At 34.9% G+C, this 17,776-nt stretch overlaps 1 protein-coding gene across 1 annotated transcript in view; it reads right to left on the bottom strand.

Annotated features, from left to right (window-relative positions):
• Positions 1-314: 314 nt before the first annotated feature.
• LOC104522571 (voltage-dependent calcium channel subunit alpha-2/delta-1-like) overlaps positions 315-17,776 on the bottom strand; it is a gene marked incomplete at both ends in the record, with an annotated part of 40,941 nt that continues 23,479 nt past the window's right edge. Inside the window, one exon of the mRNA XM_010164901.1 lies at positions 315-473. Coding sequence (XP_010163203.1) covers positions 315-473 — 159 coding nt within the window. The remainder of the gene's footprint in view (positions 474-17,776) is intronic.

Here is a 17,776-nt window from a genome sequence, read left to right as displayed (position 1 = left end):
CATTTTAAAATTACCTGCAAATCAGTCACCGCCACAGCTATGTGACAACTGAGAATCATGGGTTAAATGAAAAAATAGCTGAATGAATGAAGTAAAAACAGTGCAGCACATTGAAAATAAAATTGATTGCCAAATCTTAGCAACCTGCTGGGGGATCTGTAAAGAAAAAAGCATAACATTGGGATAAACTTACTTGCTAAATAAAAGTTTGCACTTCTACCACTTAGTTACACAACCGAGGAGCGTGCAGTGGCCCTCTAAACATTCAAGTTCTCCTTCACTTTAGAACAGAGAAAAAACACTTTTATACTTACATTTAGCAGCTGTTCAAAAGCATAGCTAAAGCCTTTTTTGTAATCTGTAATTCCTTTAGCAGAGATTTTATAGACGGCTTCTTTCAGCTTCTTCTTGTTCCTCACATTAGCTTGGACAAGATGATTAAAGCAACTGACGTTCTGAGCATTATTGTTAAACTGTAAAATACATAGAAATAGAATTAATGCTAGTAATGTACAGACAATTTATTTTTATTTTCTAGCTATTAACGTAGTAAAGGCTGATGTTTTCTTTATCCATGAGATAAAGCATTCAAACAAATTTTGTTTCAAGTTCATATAATGAAATTGAACTGAGGAATGTAAAATTAGGGGGAAAAAAAATAATGGAAAAATGTTTATTTTACTCTTTTTATTCACTGAAAAAATATTGGTTGAATTATCATGTGACTTCCATATTGCATGTACTAGTCTGTCGCTAAAACCTACTGTTTTGCAATGAAACTTGCAAATCATAATTAATTATTATCTTACAGAAAACAAAATACACTCTTGGGGCAAAGGAAGCATATACAAGTACAGCTGTAAATAGGAGGTTATTATTAATAATAATACAAACTCCTGTATTGAGAACACACATATTTGTGCTCTCTTATCCACATACCTGTAAATACTACTCTGCAAAAATTTATTATTTATATATCTCTGACATTGTTTTAAAATATACATAGAAAAATTATGTGCAAAATCTTGTCTGCATAAGTAGAAATCAGTTTCTGATCTCTTTAAAATTTGTCTCTGTATAAATGTACATACATACATTTATATGTATTGGAATATATATGTCTCCTGGTAGAGAGACAAGGATGCAGAAATAAGTCTCGCTCTTTAGCTACCTCTGTATCTATCTAAAGTCAAAGGTAAGTATTCTTTAAAAAAAAAAAACCAAACCAAACTGTAGTGCATATGATTCTACCTGTAGTCTTGAAGGAAAAGGTATATTATGGCATATAACCTGTGTTGAACAATATTTGAACAAAAATCTCCCTTTAACTACAACACAGTGATTTTTATTTAAGATATTGTTGACTAATGACACCAAAACTATTGTCTTGGTCAATGTTTTAACTATTTTATCTATCCAGATTTCTTGTGTGAGCTTTTTTTCTCACTGGCATATAAAATCGCCAAAATCTCTGTAAAATTCCATTTCAGTAAAGGCATTAAGATCCAGACCTCCTTATTTATGTTTCAGTTGAAACCAGATTACTATGTCTCTTCCTGATTAAGGTTCTTCAGTGAAAGTAAATGTAAATGTAATTTTACTCTGTCAACCTGGTGCAAAGCCTTAAAATAACTTAAAAATCAGTACTTGTAGGCTCAAGTCTCAGTACTTGAGCTAATTAGTTCAATAACACTGTATAGAAGATAAGGTAAATAAGGTCAGGGATTTCAGTAACTGTGCAGAATACTTACATGTCTAAAATAAATCACTAAGTACCAGGCACAAAGTAGAGAGAGAGGACTGCTATCAGCAGCAAACTATACCTTACACTGTAATTGTAGGATACTTACAAGGGACAGAACTTAAAGGGATGAAAGGATTGATAATATAAATCCCTTTTTAATAATGCATAATAATTCTTCTTGAAAAGAGTCATAGAGCTGCAACTGTGGGCTGTAAGGGAGCAAATCCAGGCACTCTTATGAGAGCATTTGCTGTTCCACATGTACTTTCTTATTCTCTCAAAAAGAGTGTGTTAAAGTGCCCCATGAACTAGAGACTTTAAAGCATGAATCTGTCTGCCTCATCTTCTAATATCATTATTGCACCGCAGCCACTCCTGCATGTATGTAGAACCTTAAAAAGAAAACCCACTATTTTGATTTTGAGCATTAATTAGTTCACAACTAATTCAGGGCTACATTCAGGGCTTGTCATCCTGATATTGTATTTACTTTTCTAGAGAGCTTATTTTTGCTCATTCCTCATGAGTTAATACTGAGATAATGATATTTTTATGGTATAGTTGTGGTTTTCCTGAGGACTGTATTAGCTAAAAAAATTGTATTGATTCTTGCTAAGGAGAATACACTATAAGAATATCCATATAATAATCTTAATATATCCTTCTAATTAATAAGGACAGTTATTATTCTGTAGCAGTTTTATAGCTCTGGTCCCCAGGTGATTAAAATCCATGGGAGCAAGTTATTCTCAAATGACTTTATGCAAAGTTTTCTGTCCCCCTTTCTATCAATATGCAGTTCCCAATGTATCACAAGGGGACAACTGTTTTCAAAAACATGCAAAAGCATGGATACGTGCTTTAACTTTGAAAAATGCAATGACATATTTGACCAAGTGTTCTACAGAGGAGAATCAGTTGTATATAATCATATGACAAAGGTTGCTATTTTTTTTTAATATTCTATTTATCATGGCTTTGATTTTCATAACTATAAATATAATATAATGTATCTAAATTATTTACAGTAGTAAAAGTGTGAAAACAGAATGAGATAATTAAGATTAAGAATATTTTCCAGTTCTCCCCATTTCATAAACTCCACCTTTAAAATAAATGAACAGAAGAAATTGGATTACATATAACCAAATTTTCAGCTTGAATGTTCCTTTAATGTATACCATATTTCCCAGAAAATAATATTTTGGTAGGACCAATCCTGCACTGTGATTAAAATGTAAGACTTCCAGATGAACTCTAACATTTCTATTGTGTGATTTTAAAGCCATTATCTTTTATAAAAGTCCTTTCCCCAGACTCAAACAAATTATGATTCTTAATTTTTCCATTTCCTTTCAATATCGTGTGGTGATTTTTATTCACTGTGCTTAAACAGCATGTTAACCATGAGATGATCACACAACTGTAACAAATTCACTTTGATGTAAAACACTGATACACTCAATGGTGATTCTTATAGAAGTTCCTTACAGGAGTAACCAGTAAATCACTCAATGATTATTTGGTACATTAACCATGTGGGAGTGAAAACAGTATCACACTGTGGAATTATTTCAGCTTGCCTTGACCTAATTTTGTAGCCATGATGAGGAAATTACTGATGTAAAGTCATTTTAACAAGAAAAGGTCCGAAAAGTAATTCTAATTGTGAGATGGGATGAAAGTACGACGAAAGTAGAGGAAAAACACTATCTGGTAGGTAGCTCTGCTCTACAAAAGCCAAGTTCATCTGAAAAAGTAGAATGAAAACATTGCTCTGCTTCATCAGTACAATTATATGCAAATTATTTAATAAACTAATACAAAAGTACCCATAATTTCACTCTTTCAGTCAATGCCTTGCCTGGGGCTACAGCAAACAGCAGTTTAGGTGTCCAAGTGAAAATTTAGTGACAAGTGAAAATTTCTCCCTGAAATGCCACTAACATTAAACTGCAAATCTAAATTGCTTGCTAGCAGTCCTGCAAATGTATCAGGATAATTATGTTTATGAAGGTCAGGTATGTAGCATATGGATCAGTAATTACGGATACAAAAATGACATTTTAAAAATTGACAGGAATACTGGCTCAAACTGTTTAAGCAGTTAACAAGTAGACTGTACTGTACTTACATATGATGTAAAATGAATAAAGAGTTAAGGTCAAAGCATCTGCATCTATAGATTGACAAATGCTGATGTAAAATGAACTAGAGAAATAACACATTTGTAGAATGCAGAATTACATCAACCAAATCTGCAAATGCTGTAATTTAATTAAGAAAATATATGAGCCAGCTGTTTTCAAATACATCAGTCAATGTTAATGTTAACGTCAGTCAACAAAGCAGATGAGAAGAGTTCTTGATTAGATAAAGGAATCTGTAGATGGAAAAACAGTCCTCCAAAATGAATATTTACCTGTGTGCTAGGAGGTGAGGCAAGTCTGAAGGTTGAAATGTGGCTGATAAAAATGTTCAAAGAAGGGAACAAAATTCAGGGCTACATTTAATTCATCTGAACTCCAGTAAAACACTGAAGTAACTGAAAGATTTAAAGTGTAAAAACCTTCACATCACCCTTAAAACTGTTTTTTCATAACACAAAAATAATTTTGCTCTTTAACCAGTTGATCATGTGGCAATTACTGGGACCGTTCATAACTTTGAATTAAGCAAACTGAGCCAGCTTTCAGTTACACTCATCTGAAATATAATAGCCATAGTGGCATTACAATCATTCACACATTAAGATATCAAAAGCCAAAATACTTGCAATAAGCCTTTAAAAATTACTAGTCACATTACCTGTCTCCTAAGTACCATAATAATGCTTATGTAAGTTTGTATGATTTATAAGATTTCAAAAAGCAGTTGCCACTTCAGAAAGTCCGTGTTCTTACAAAATCAATTCCTAACAAAGGTATAAAATTAATTACCATTCATAATTTATTGAATAAAATACTCTCAATGTATCTACATTAAATATGTCTGTTGGGTATTTATCAAACTGGCATTTCCCTCTAATTAAAGATAAACATAAGTCACAAAAACGCTATTGTGATAAAAAGAAAATAAATTGAATTCATGTATGATGCTGTGGGCTCAGCGAGTCACTTACAAAACAGTAGATGACATTTGGAGGCAATCCATTCAATTGTTAAAATCTAAAGTCACCCTATACAGTATGTCACCACCAGTGACAGCTTCTACTTTCTCAACTACATAAAAAGCTTATTCCTTATCTAAGCTAAAATAAGAGCGGCTTGCAGCAAAACACTTGGAAACCATAAAACATAAGATACTTTAGTTTTTCTTTTAAAGTATCATGAAGTATTAATTTGTCTTGGAATTACATAGCAAGATCTAGATGTATTTTTCACTGAATTATTTCTCACTACCCGACTTATTTATATCCTTTTGCAGTCTCTGCCTTTGGGGTCTCCCACAATGATCCTCAGGTTTGAGGAAATTAAGACCTCCTATTCACAGGTTTAGGCAGGAATATCCAAGCCTGTTCTTGGGGCACTAAGAGTATTCAACTTCATCTAGTTGACCTCAAACCACCGATATAATTTTTGGCCATATATGGGGCAACTCAACAATCTGAAAGATAAGTTAATTTAATCTAACATGAAAACTCTGAACAAAGGGGTTTGAGTTTAATGCTGCTTGAACCTTGTCATTCCGGAGAAAGTCAGAAAAAGACATACTAATTTGACAGCCTTGCAAGGACTTTGTGTTTATCCTCCTATTCAGAAAAGGATCAACTTGCAAAACCAGTGGAAAATTATGCACAACTGCAGTGAAATACCTAAATGCTAAAGACCTTCCCTCTCCCTTTGGTAGTTCCATTGAGCAGTGGGTTCCTCCAGACACATGAACCTCTGCAATCCATAGTGCCTCAACAGTTAAACTGATGGACAAGAGAAGAGGTTGTCATTCTGAAATCCTCTTCTGAATCCAGAATAGTTACTTCTGCATTACTAAAAGCCTTCACTTTTCCAGAGTCTCTACCTGGGAATCCTTCTTTAAAATTATTAAAACTCCTACCCCAACACCAGGATATTAGAGGATTCAAGGGAAGTGAAATAGAGACTTTGTTTTACTTCCTATATCTGTTCCTACTCTAAGCATTCTGTTGATATGTTTTCCAACCAAAAAATAAATAACAAGAGACCCTACAAACAGGTGTCTTTACTAAGAAGACAGTATAAGACAAAAGAAGGAGGTGGGGGGAAACTCTCATGGAAAAAGACTGCAAAATGAAGAAATAAAGGATCAGTACTTAGATGTGGGATATGCAGGGACTGAAAAACATTTGAGACAATTAAGTAGAAAGACCAAAGCTATAAAACAGTCTGGAGGGGAAAAAAAACAACCAACCAACCAACCAACCAACCAAAAACCCAAAAAAACAACCAGCAAACAAAATAGATTGGGAGAAAAACAGGCATATGTTGTTTTGTTTTGTTTTGTTTTTCTCTATCATTGTGTGCTAAAGGAAGAGTGGGATTACATGGCTGTGAACAGATAGAAACTGTATCAGCTATTGCAAATTTTTTTGATAAATCTTTTGCAGACAGCAGCCAACCTCTCCCCAGTTGACAAGCTCTAGCAAGTAACACATAGCATATAACTCCCAGGGACATCCACACTTTAGCATCGCAGACACTTTCAAACATTACTGAATGTCTTGGACTCCTTGTGAAACAGCTCAGAACTGTTCTTATTTTATTGGTGAGAGAAATGAAGCAACAGGGAAGAAAACAAGTAAAGCCGAGGCAAAGACATGTCCAGGAGCTTTATTCTCAATTCCCCACTACTAGAGTAGAGCATCAGAATATGCTTTTTCCCTTTCCTTTGTGCAACCAACTCCAAGTCCTTAAATTTGCCCTTTAACTTGATATTAGTTATTTTGCTATCAGCCATTTAAACCACAAGGTCAAATAGGACATAAATTCTTAAAGCATGAATTCTCATAAACAGTTCATTACATAAACTTCTTCAAAATGCACACACAGCAAATGCGATACATTCTAAAGACTACAGCACTGTAAGACAAAAAAGCTCTCATTTCGCAGGCAATGTATAAATTGATGAATATTTCAAATTCTTTTCTGTATATCCATCTGTTCCTCTTTATGTATCTAAATATACATCCATCTCCTGTGAAGTATAAGGAATATAAATCCAAAATCCAATGTCAATCTTTTTGGGGGGGCAAGTATAGAAGGTTATTTAAATACAAATAAAACATTTCAATTGATTCTGCTTATTTTATGAAAGGAAACCCAAAGCAAAACTGTCATTGCACTGTCTCAGAATTCACATTATGTGTAATGCTAGCAAAACAAGCAGGCATCGAAAACAAGCAGCATAAGAAGGAACATTATCAAGAACTAAAGTGTAACCTATTGGGGCATTAATTTATCTTGATCAGAAAGTGCTTATTACTGTTTCTGACAGTCAACAATTTTTTTCTGCTGTATCTGGTCTCTTCATGAATATGGGTACATATAGTTTTATAAAAAAATATGTTCATATACAGGTATGTGTTTAATTGTTTTTATAATATAATCAAGAAAGCAAGCTTCAGACAACATTTATCAGATGCTGTCTGGACAAAGCACTAATCTACTGAGGAAAGCCACAATTCTTAAAAAGGATAGCAACAAATTTATGTAAATCCTCAGGAAAAGAAACTGAAAGGAGCACTAGCTCTGTGATTCAATCTGAAAAACACAAAATATTTTGTAAATCATCTCATTACTGGAAAATGCAACAGCATAAACACATCAAAAACAATAAATTAATGAAACTTTTAATTTTTTTTCAGGTTTTAGTCACTAGGTGGCACTAAAACAAAAAAAGTTGAGTTGCTCTTACAAATGTTATCTTGAAATGGGAAATTTTACACTTCTGGTTAAGGTCGTTGGTGCATTCTGTGAATGGCACAAATTTCTTATCCCAACTAAAACAATTAAATACTCTTGTGTCAAATGAATGAAGAAGCAGAAATGTTAAAATGCAAACTTCCGCCTTAAAGAAAAATCTCCACATGTTGAACACGAGAGAACCCAGCTCCAGGAGCATGATTTTTTTTATTCCCCCCCCCCCCCAGTACAAAGGATCCATATTACCAAAACAAGCACCTCAGTTTCCAATAGCTTTACAAACTGTGTGTACAATTCTCTTAATGGAAAGCTGTAAAAGTTAACGTTTCTCAACTAACCTCCTATCTAAATGTCTTTCTGCATCTCCAAAATCTGTAAAAGTGGCAACATACTTATTAAACATTGTTTAATACCCAATCTAAGTGAAAATTCAGATTTTCACAATTGTCCTAACCTGCTTTCCTATTCCTGTTTCCTATTCCCAGTTAGTTTACTAACAGCTACTGATTGAACATAGTGTGTTGAACCAGAATCTCCTGAAACTGCACTTCTAAGCTAAAAAAAAAATCCAAACAAAAAAAATAAAACACCGCTAAAAAACTACTCCTCCAGAACTTCTGACATTAAATGAGACCCTGCCTTAAACCATATGTAAACAGTGTATTTTTAAACATTTAGAAATTATTATTTTATAGAAAACTGTATGAACTTAAACAAAGCAGTAATTCATATATTTAAACTTACTACATAGACAAAACTTACACATTTAAAATACCAAGATCATGATAGCTGAATGAATCAGAAACATCACTCAGGGAATACTGAAAATTGAGGAAAACATAGTCATCTTGCTGAAGACCTTATCAGGTACTACTGCTGCTGACTTTCAATCTGCTGAGGTTTGTTGCTATGCTACTCCTACCTCATGGCTAAATCAGCTTGGTGACCCAGTTGTATCTATACATATTAAATGAGCAATAGTGAAATAGATCTGATTTCATCAGACTTTCGTCTTGTAGCTAAATCCAGATTTGCTGATTTCTTTTCCTTTTTTTTCCTGCTGCTTTAGGCTTGGTAATAGGATTTTAGGGTTAATCCCAAGAATAACTGAATCTTGAATAAGGCCAGTTACAATCTATTTTTCAGCAGTGAGAAGACATTATAAATATTTATCAGAACTCATTTAGAGAAGAGTTAAGAAAGCAATTTGCAAAGTTTTATTCCCATGTAGATCTCAGTACATAGAAAATTTGAGGCAATTCAAGCAATAAAGGTTTGTAATTTGACATGGTAAAAAATAATATGTGGTGTTAAAGTTCAGCATTTGTCTCTTGCTGTGGAATAGTTGTTTTTCCCTGTCTTATTACTTGCATAGAGATAATCTTCAGCTATACAGTACAAACCTACATATACACTGTAGTGAAAATGTTTAAATCTACTACTCAGTGGGAGCCTTCCTGCTTTTCTTCAATTGTACTGCAAGTATAGGAAGCAATAAAATTAAGACTGTATGTCAGCTTACACTATTGGCATTTCTTGAAATTTAAAATGCATCATATTTCTTTTCATTGTGACGTACATATGTGCATTATAGACAGAATATATATAAGGAGCAGAAATGCTTAATACTAAGTTTCTGAAAGGACTCTTGACAGATCACAGGTAGCAGCATTCAACACCAAAATAACTGTTTAATCACAAAATATCTGCTGAAAAAATATTTTAGCATAATATGAGATAAATATTTGGGAAATGAGCAAATACTGGGCTAAAATCAGCTCTCAGTTAGCTTTGTTAACCTTTCTAACTAATATTATTGTCCGCACATAAATCAATGCAAAGCTCCCACTGAGTACAAAAGGATTAATGTTCAGACCATAAAGTACGATGCTGCACTGTGAATCTCAGAGTTACAGTCATTTCATGATGCTGTGGCTAAGTTAGCATGCATTATTTACTTACAGTCATGTGTTTCTGACTTCTGAAAATTTCAGTACTGTCAACTTCAGCATCTCCCCAGAAAACTGACTGACTGGAACAACTGCACTATTGTAGTGCTGCTATACTGTGGCCTGCACTGTATGGCACTGCTACTCAGATACACTCTAGGAGATAGAGTCATGACAGAAGAGACTTTATAGAAAATAACTTTGTAGACTTTTTTTTTTATTATCATTTGACTGGGGAAATCTTCATTCAGTCAAGTTGGAGATGTTTAGACGATGAAACAACCTTGGCCAAAAAGAAGAATCATAGAATATGTCAAGTTGGAAGGGCAACATAAGGATCACTGAGTCAAACTCCCTGCTCCATGCAGAACTGCTTAAAACTAAACCGTATGACTAAGATCATCGTTCAGACACTCCTTGAACTCTCACAGGCTTGGTGCTGAGGCCACTTCCCTGGAGAGTCTGTTCCAGTGACAGACCACCCTCTTCTTGGTGAAGAACCTTTTCCTAATGTCCGAACTGAACTTCCCCTGACACAGCTTCATACCATTTACTCATGTCCTATTGCTGGTGACCAGAGATAAAGGTTTCAGTATTAAACGATTACCTATAAATTCACTGGATATGTGAGGTTGCTACTCAGGGCATCAAAAGCAAGATGAATGCTTAGTCAGCGCACCAAATTACAAGATAGACATACACTTCAGTGCCAGGTCACATAACTGGTGTGCTGGTTTTGACTGGGATAATTTTCTTCATAGTAGCTAGATTCTCATAGCATCAGGGGCAAGTGAGAGAGTGGCTGTGTGGTGTTTAGCTACCAGCTGGGGTTAAACCACAACACTAGGAGATGGCAGGGAGCTACAATGTCACCTCTATATTCCCAGGGCTTGACTTAAATGTGCCTGTCACCCTTACAGGGCAGAGCAACGTGACAGGCTGTGCATGATGCCTGGGTTTTGTGAGTAGTAAAGAGGTTGTGGCAGCATACTGCTGACATGTGAGATGCTGCTGCTAAGGCAAGGAAGTGTGAGACAGAAGGGAAAAGGGTTAGTCTTGAAAGCATGAGACTTGAGAAGTCAGTATTTCATTCATATTTTACCTAAGAGTTCCTTTAGATTCACAACAAACTAACATCTTGACACATATGTCTTAAAGTTTCACCTACCAAATATATTGCACTTACTGAAAGCACATTAGAAAAAAAGGGAACCATAGAACAAATATCCCTACCCTGTCCTAAACCTTATGGACAGCTGCATTTTCCTTTTTTTTTTTCATTAACATGACGAGCCATCTTTCCCAGCAGAATCATTAAAGCCAGCCCAGCCCAGCCCAGAGAACATTGACTCACCACAAATTTTAATTATACTGTCATAATACCCTTAATAATTGTCTCCTGTTTGCAAAGCTGACTCAGAAATGCACTTTTGGTCCAGCATTTGACATGCAATAAAAATTCACAGGATCAATGATACTTCTAACATGTAGTAGGGCTCTCTTTAGTAAGACTTGTGCTTTACTAAAAATTAAGAAACTGGAAATAGCCAGGAGATTATTAACCACTGGAAGTAGAGCTAACATGAAGTAGAGCTAACACCTCATTTTATATACTGTTAATCTACTCATTTTAAATACTACTAATATACTAGAGAGGTAGGATTTATTCTGGAAATCACAGAAGCCCATGACATGTGCTGTTAGAAGTCTGACTTCCTGACATTTGACAATCATAAGATGAGACAATAAAAATCTGTATTGATGCCTAGAGCAATCCCTCAAAGTGGGGATGGAGGTGACTTTTCTAGTCATCTGGAATTGTCAGCTATACTGTACAGTAATAAATGTACACTTTCCAGCAACATCCCTGCTCCTGACATCCTGATGTAGAATTTCAGCTTCTAATTTCCATACCCTTTGGCTCTTCATGCACTCAAGTACTCTGTTCCCTAGAATTAACACTTTGTAACAGATCTAAAATTAAACAAATCTTGTTTTAAGATTCCATTTCTCTATTCCTTTTGCAACTCCAACAATTATACATAAACTGTAAGCAAGTACCATAGGGAATATCATTACTGGGACAGCAAAGTAACACTTCATTTTCACCTCTTTATCATGGACTATACTATATATGTCTGTTTTATATAAGTATTTGTTTTTCTGTCTTATTGCACAGACAATATTGTAGGGCTGGTTAAACTGAAGATAACAAAAAAAAAAAGTACACTAGGGATAAGTGAAAGCCTAACTATTGAACACATCTGTTGCTATACAGATACGACTAAACTGTTAATTATACACAAAAAAGAAGAAATAAAAGTACTTGGTAAATATTCCCCATTACAAAGAAGAAGGCTAAAGTATCCATATTATACGAAGATGATTAAGTACTTTCCAGTCCATTAGTAACTACAGTGGATGATGAACAGCTACTTGGGATGAACATTTAAGTCACCAGGACAGGACAAAAAGAAAAAACAACTAGCCAGCCAATGAGAAACTTTTTTAAATTTTTGATTTAAGGCTAAAAGGGGCAATGAGATAATCTAATCTGACCTCTTGTATACTGTCTTATCACCCACATATCACTGGTCCTTAAAATTCCCTTGGCTACTTCTGTAATAGACCTTAACAATTACGTTTAGTGGTAGATGTTTGCTTAAAGTGCGTCTTCCAGGAAAGTATTAAATATTGATATGAAGAAAAGAATCTTTCCCTGCAATTTGTTGAGGCATATTAACTATTTATGTGCCATTCGAATTCATTTGGCTTCAAGTAGTGATTCTTGTAGCACTTTTATCTGACAGTTTTGAGAGTCTATGGACACAAGACTTTTCCTCAGCGACAGCACTTCTCAGCTGTGATCAAATCAGTTATCAGCCTATTTATTTATGAACTCCAGAAGAGACAAAAAAGGTCAAATTCTGTGAGTTTGAAGTATGTCTGAAATCCAGCTTTTCAGATGACTCACTCAGAACTGTGAGAAGATGCTTGCAAGAACCAAGTAATCAACCATAAAATCACTTTTGGTCCGCAGAGAAGACCTATAATCCTGTTTTGTAAAATCTGAGCCAATCCTTTCTGTGTTAAATTAGTGATATGATCCACTTTTACGTAACAGTATTCAGCCAGAACAAAGGAGACATATAGCAAAAATCTCAGTTCAAAGACTCATCATCTGCCTTCCAGGAGAGAAAGTGAACCATCAATCCATACACTATTTAGATGGAAAGTTGTCTCTCGCCATGTCACTGAAGCTGTACAAGCATTGCTAGTTCATCATGTCAGATGAAGGCTGCAAGAAGATTGCAAGAAGTTTGACTCCTAATGGTCCTTCACTTTTTGTTGATACAAACAGTGTAATTTGCTTTCTTGAAGATCAGTGTCCCACTGAAGTTGATTAACTTTATTTCAAAAAAACTCCAACTAATGTAACATCCTGCCTACCCTAATCTTCCTTTCAGTTCCAGCCCTACCTGAAATACTTTAACATAACACAATTGACTCCTTTCTCAACTTTCTCTTTAGAGTGGAAGCAAAATGAAACTGTAATTCTGCAGGCACACAAGCATCTCATCATGTTGCTTATACTACTGCATATCTTGCTGCCATTCCTACTCTTATTAATCCATTAAAAAAGAAAACTCTTTCTAACTTTTTCACAATTACTGGGTTTCCATAGTTCTCAAATTTCCTCCATTGCTATTTGCAGAATACTCATCTTCATTACACTTGCTAAATATGTCCTCTAGATGTATTTTCCATACATATATTTCCATAGATACATAGCCTAGCTCTACCTTCAATTATTAGCAATGCAGAAATTGAATACTAGATTTTTTTCCAAACTTCTTCAAGCTTTGTTTAACCCAGCATCTACAGGGCTTACTAAATATACCTGTATGAAAATACATACAACAATTCACTTGGTCGCTGAATAGGAAATGTGCAAGATAATGACCTTCCATTAAGGAATGCTAATGATTTTCCATTAAGGAACGCTCCTATGAAGACGTGTTTCTCTGCAGCTATCATTGTTCCCCCTTTCCTGGAAAATGAGCCATTCAATTTAAGAAAAACTGCAAGGTCATGAAACAATTAGATGGATTGTTGTTAAGAGAATCATGAAACTCAACTCTCTGCTCTAAACTTGTCTTTATATCAATTTTAATTTACTATGAAAAAAAAAACCCAAAAAACAAACCACCAACCAAAATACCCCAATCCCCTCCAAAAAGGAGTAATAGGAATAATATATATTTGTTTACTGCCCCACACAGCTAGGATGCTGAGGAGACTGTATACTTGGAGTATACTTGGAAACTGTATAATTGGAGTTACTGTGATTTGTTACCTGAAATGCTCCAGGATTAAATCAGTAAAAGAGATGCTTATGCAGACCTACGATGGGAACTTGATTCTCTATCTCTTTTTAATTTCCCAAATAATTAAAAAAATGGCAGGTACCTTTTCTCTTTAATATTGTCCATTATGGAGAATGGGAAAGTAAGGACCGAAGTACATTAGCAAGTTAGCTGGCAAGCCCCTTCATACAGGAGTCCTTTTCATCTTCTCCTCTAGATACACCCATACAATTACTTCTATGCCAGTATCTCACATTGCTCTCATGACCATGTCTGATTTCTGCCTCAAACAGCGATTTTATTTTGAAAAACTAACTACCACTGAACACTTCTGGGTCAAAATTCAAAAACACAGGAAAAAAATTGAGCATGCCATTTAATATAAGGTTCACTAAAAACACTTTGAAGCAATAAAGGAAACCAACCTTCAGTTATTTTTAAAGAAAATTCTGGAAGTTTTTGCCAATTTAACAGAAGTACACTCATACAAGCCTAAAACTTTAGCAAAGAAAGAATAAGCATGACAGGTTACCTAGTTGAAAAATCTAGCATCCTCCTCCCTTCAATAGGACTCCAGGCTAAGGTTTCCACACATGGCACATTTGTTAAATTTTTAAAAAACCTTAAGAAAGTATTTCCCAGAAGGAAGGAATGCATCCCTTTATCTAAGACAACATAGGTGCAATCTGAACTGCAGAATACAGAAAATAATATGAAGCAGAAAGAGAAAGAAGCCCTTTAATAAATTGAAAAGCATTTTACAAAACTTTTTTTTCTGTATTATCATATTTAAATTTTTTAATTAGGAAGCCATAAAAATTTTATCAACTATGGAGTAAGAAGGGCAAAGTAAACAGGTTTGCAACCACTGAGCTGTGGGAATTACATGATAAACTGCTATTAAAAATCAGTGGGAAAAGGGGGTTATAGCTTCCACAGATTGCTTTTATCCCCATCAATAATTTAATAGGCTGGGTGTATAGTTTTTTCTTTGAAATCAATTAATGCAGAAATCTCCTTCCCTCTCATTTTAGTTGATGCGATGTACTGCATAAGAGCGGGAGATGAGCTTTCATTTTTCCCAGAGCATGATTCTATTCCCCCCTGGTATGACTATAGCATTTAATTCCCAGTTCCTAAACAGTAAATACTAGTTTGGATTTTTACGAAGGCTAAGTGATTTTAAACAGTCCTACAGTTCCTGACCTTTAACATGTCTGTTGCTGTAAGGTGGGATTTTCCTTTGTGTGGTTTTCCTCAGATTTCAAGTTGAAATACATTTCTCCTGCAAACTGCAGCCTACCCACAATCATAAACAAATTACACCCTTTGTGTCGACATTTGAAACCAAGTCACTAAATCATAGCATGCTGGGATGGAATTGCTGCCCCTATCATCTACCACTTACTGCTATCAAAGCATATAACCGGATTAGTGGGAAAACAGCTGTATTGCTCATACATTTAAGCTCTTTCAAACAGCAGGTTTTCTTTCTGTAACAAAGCACAGCACTTCAGATAAGAAAAATGCAAATCCCAGAGGAAATAATGACATATTAACCCCTGGCAATCTTTACATAACTTAATAGTTCATTCAACATTTTTTCACTGGAAATAAATGCAAGAACTATATTAAATCAGTATAACTAATGCATTTCAACACATCTACTTTTAAGGTTTTTGTTCTCTGAGATTTCTCCATATACCAGGCATGGTTGATTAAATCATCCTGTCACTTTCCAGAAGTGATTGGCATGAGCTTAAATCTGTGTCTCTCAGTTGTGGCCATGAATCATCATACATATGGGGTTTTGGGGGCAACATGTTGGTAGAGGTTAGTGGTAAACCAGCTCTCTAGTTAACTCAAAACCTTGTTACTAAACACTCTATTAGTTATTAAAGCTAATAAGCCATAAAACAACTGTTATTTTCTTGGCCAAAAGATCCAGAAGTGAAGAAAAACTGTAGATAGCTTCCAGTTATTAAAAGTGTTCATGCATCTATCTGCTAATACTGTATTAAGTGAAAATTATCACCTAGCTTTTTGGACTTTTTAATTAGTCAAGGATGTCTAATAGCAGGGTGCTTCAAAAGAAAATGTCTTTAAGCAATAATATGAAACATATCAAATAAATCTACATTTCTTTCACAAAAAAAAAATGTTTAAGTTGATATTTTGGGGTTTGGATTTACAAAGAAAGAACTGGAGTTAGATTTGATTTAGATATGTTGTCTTTGTTATGGAATACTCTGTGAAGAATAATGTATCATCATATCATATAGTTTGGATTGGAAGGGACCTCCGAAGATCATCTAGTCCAATCCCCCTGCAATGAGCAGGGACATCTTCAACTAGATCAGGTTGCTCAGAGCCCCATCCAACCTGACCTTGAATGTTTACAGGGTTGGGGACATCTACACCTCTCTGGGCAACCTGTTCCAGTGTTTCAGCACTCTCACAGTAAAGAATTTCTTACTTATGTACAGTTTGAATCTAGCCCTTTTCTAGTTTAAAGTCATTTCCCCTTGTCCTATTGCAACAGGCCCTACTAAAAATCAATCCTTCTTATAAGCCCCCTTTAAGTATGAAAGGTTGAATAAGGTCTCCTTGGACTCTTCTCGAGGCTGAACAACATGAACTCTCTCAACCTTTCCTCATCAGAAAGGTGTTCCATTCCTCTGATCATTTTTGTGGGCCCCCTCTGGACCTGTTCCAACAGGACCATGTCTTTCCTATGCTTAGGAATCCAGAGCTGGACACAGTACTCCAGGTGAGGTCCCACCAAAGCAGAGTAGAGGGGCAAAATCACCTCCTTTGACCTCCATATGAAGATCTCCATATGATCCTCAGATCATTAAAAAAAATAAATAAATGTGATTATTTAAAATCAGATATGAATTAGTCCATCATCTGCCTTTTTAACACGGTACATAAAACTAATAAATCATCATGATCGGACTTTTCACCAAAGGTATACAAGGAAGAATAAGTCAGAAAAAACTAAGCTGTAAAGTGAAGAATTTAATATTTGAATAAAGATGAGATCTCAAGCCCTCTCAAATCCTCTTAAAAGACAGTAATATGTGGTTCTTAGTGATCTGATTGATCAGAATAACGATTGTTCCAATGTACTGTTTCACTTCAAGTGTCATTATATCTAAATCAAACATAAAAATAAAACAACATACAGGAAAAAAACACAGCAACTAATACCAAATTTACAGTGGATGATGCTTTATAAAAGTTAGGCCTGTATATATGCTTCTGTTAACAATTTTTAGAACAAATAATACTGAGTGTGACATATCACCTTCATAGGTGGTGTCACATCTGGTGCTTAATTTGGTTTGAGGGTTTGGTCAGACTGTGGAAAACCTGAGCAAACTAAAAAAAAGGGAAAAATCCTTAAAAAAAACCCCACTTCATTTAAAGAATGTCTTGTACAACCATTTGTTTCTTATTGATAACATATGATCCCCTTTCAGTTAGAGAAAATGACAGAACACGTCTCCTCCAATTACAATACGTAAGTCCCTTAAACACCAAAAAACCCATAGGTTATACAGAAGTAATTCCAATACTGAAAGGATCTAATATGGAAATCTAAATCAGAAAAGCACAACACCAAACAGCACTTTATAAAAGAGTTAGAGATGTTATGTTGTATTACGTTTACTTCTGTGAGCATTGCCTTCTTCTGAGGATGAATGCAGCATGACTAAATAGTCCTCTTCAGCTCTGCTGTCAAATATCTGATGTGTGCCTCTAAAGTTCATTCAAAGAAGAAAGGTCCTTACATAAAGTTACAAACCACTGGGA

The sequence above is a fragment of the Antrostomus carolinensis genome, unplaced genomic scaffold (assembly GCF_000700745.2).
Source record: "Antrostomus carolinensis isolate BGI_N321 unplaced genomic scaffold, ASM70074v2 scaffold10263, whole genome shotgun sequence".
Lineage (NCBI taxonomy): Eukaryota > Metazoa > Chordata > Aves > Caprimulgiformes > Caprimulgidae > Antrostomus > Antrostomus carolinensis.
Note: the sequence above shows the minus strand (reverse complement) of the source record. Positions and strands in the feature narration are given on the sequence as shown.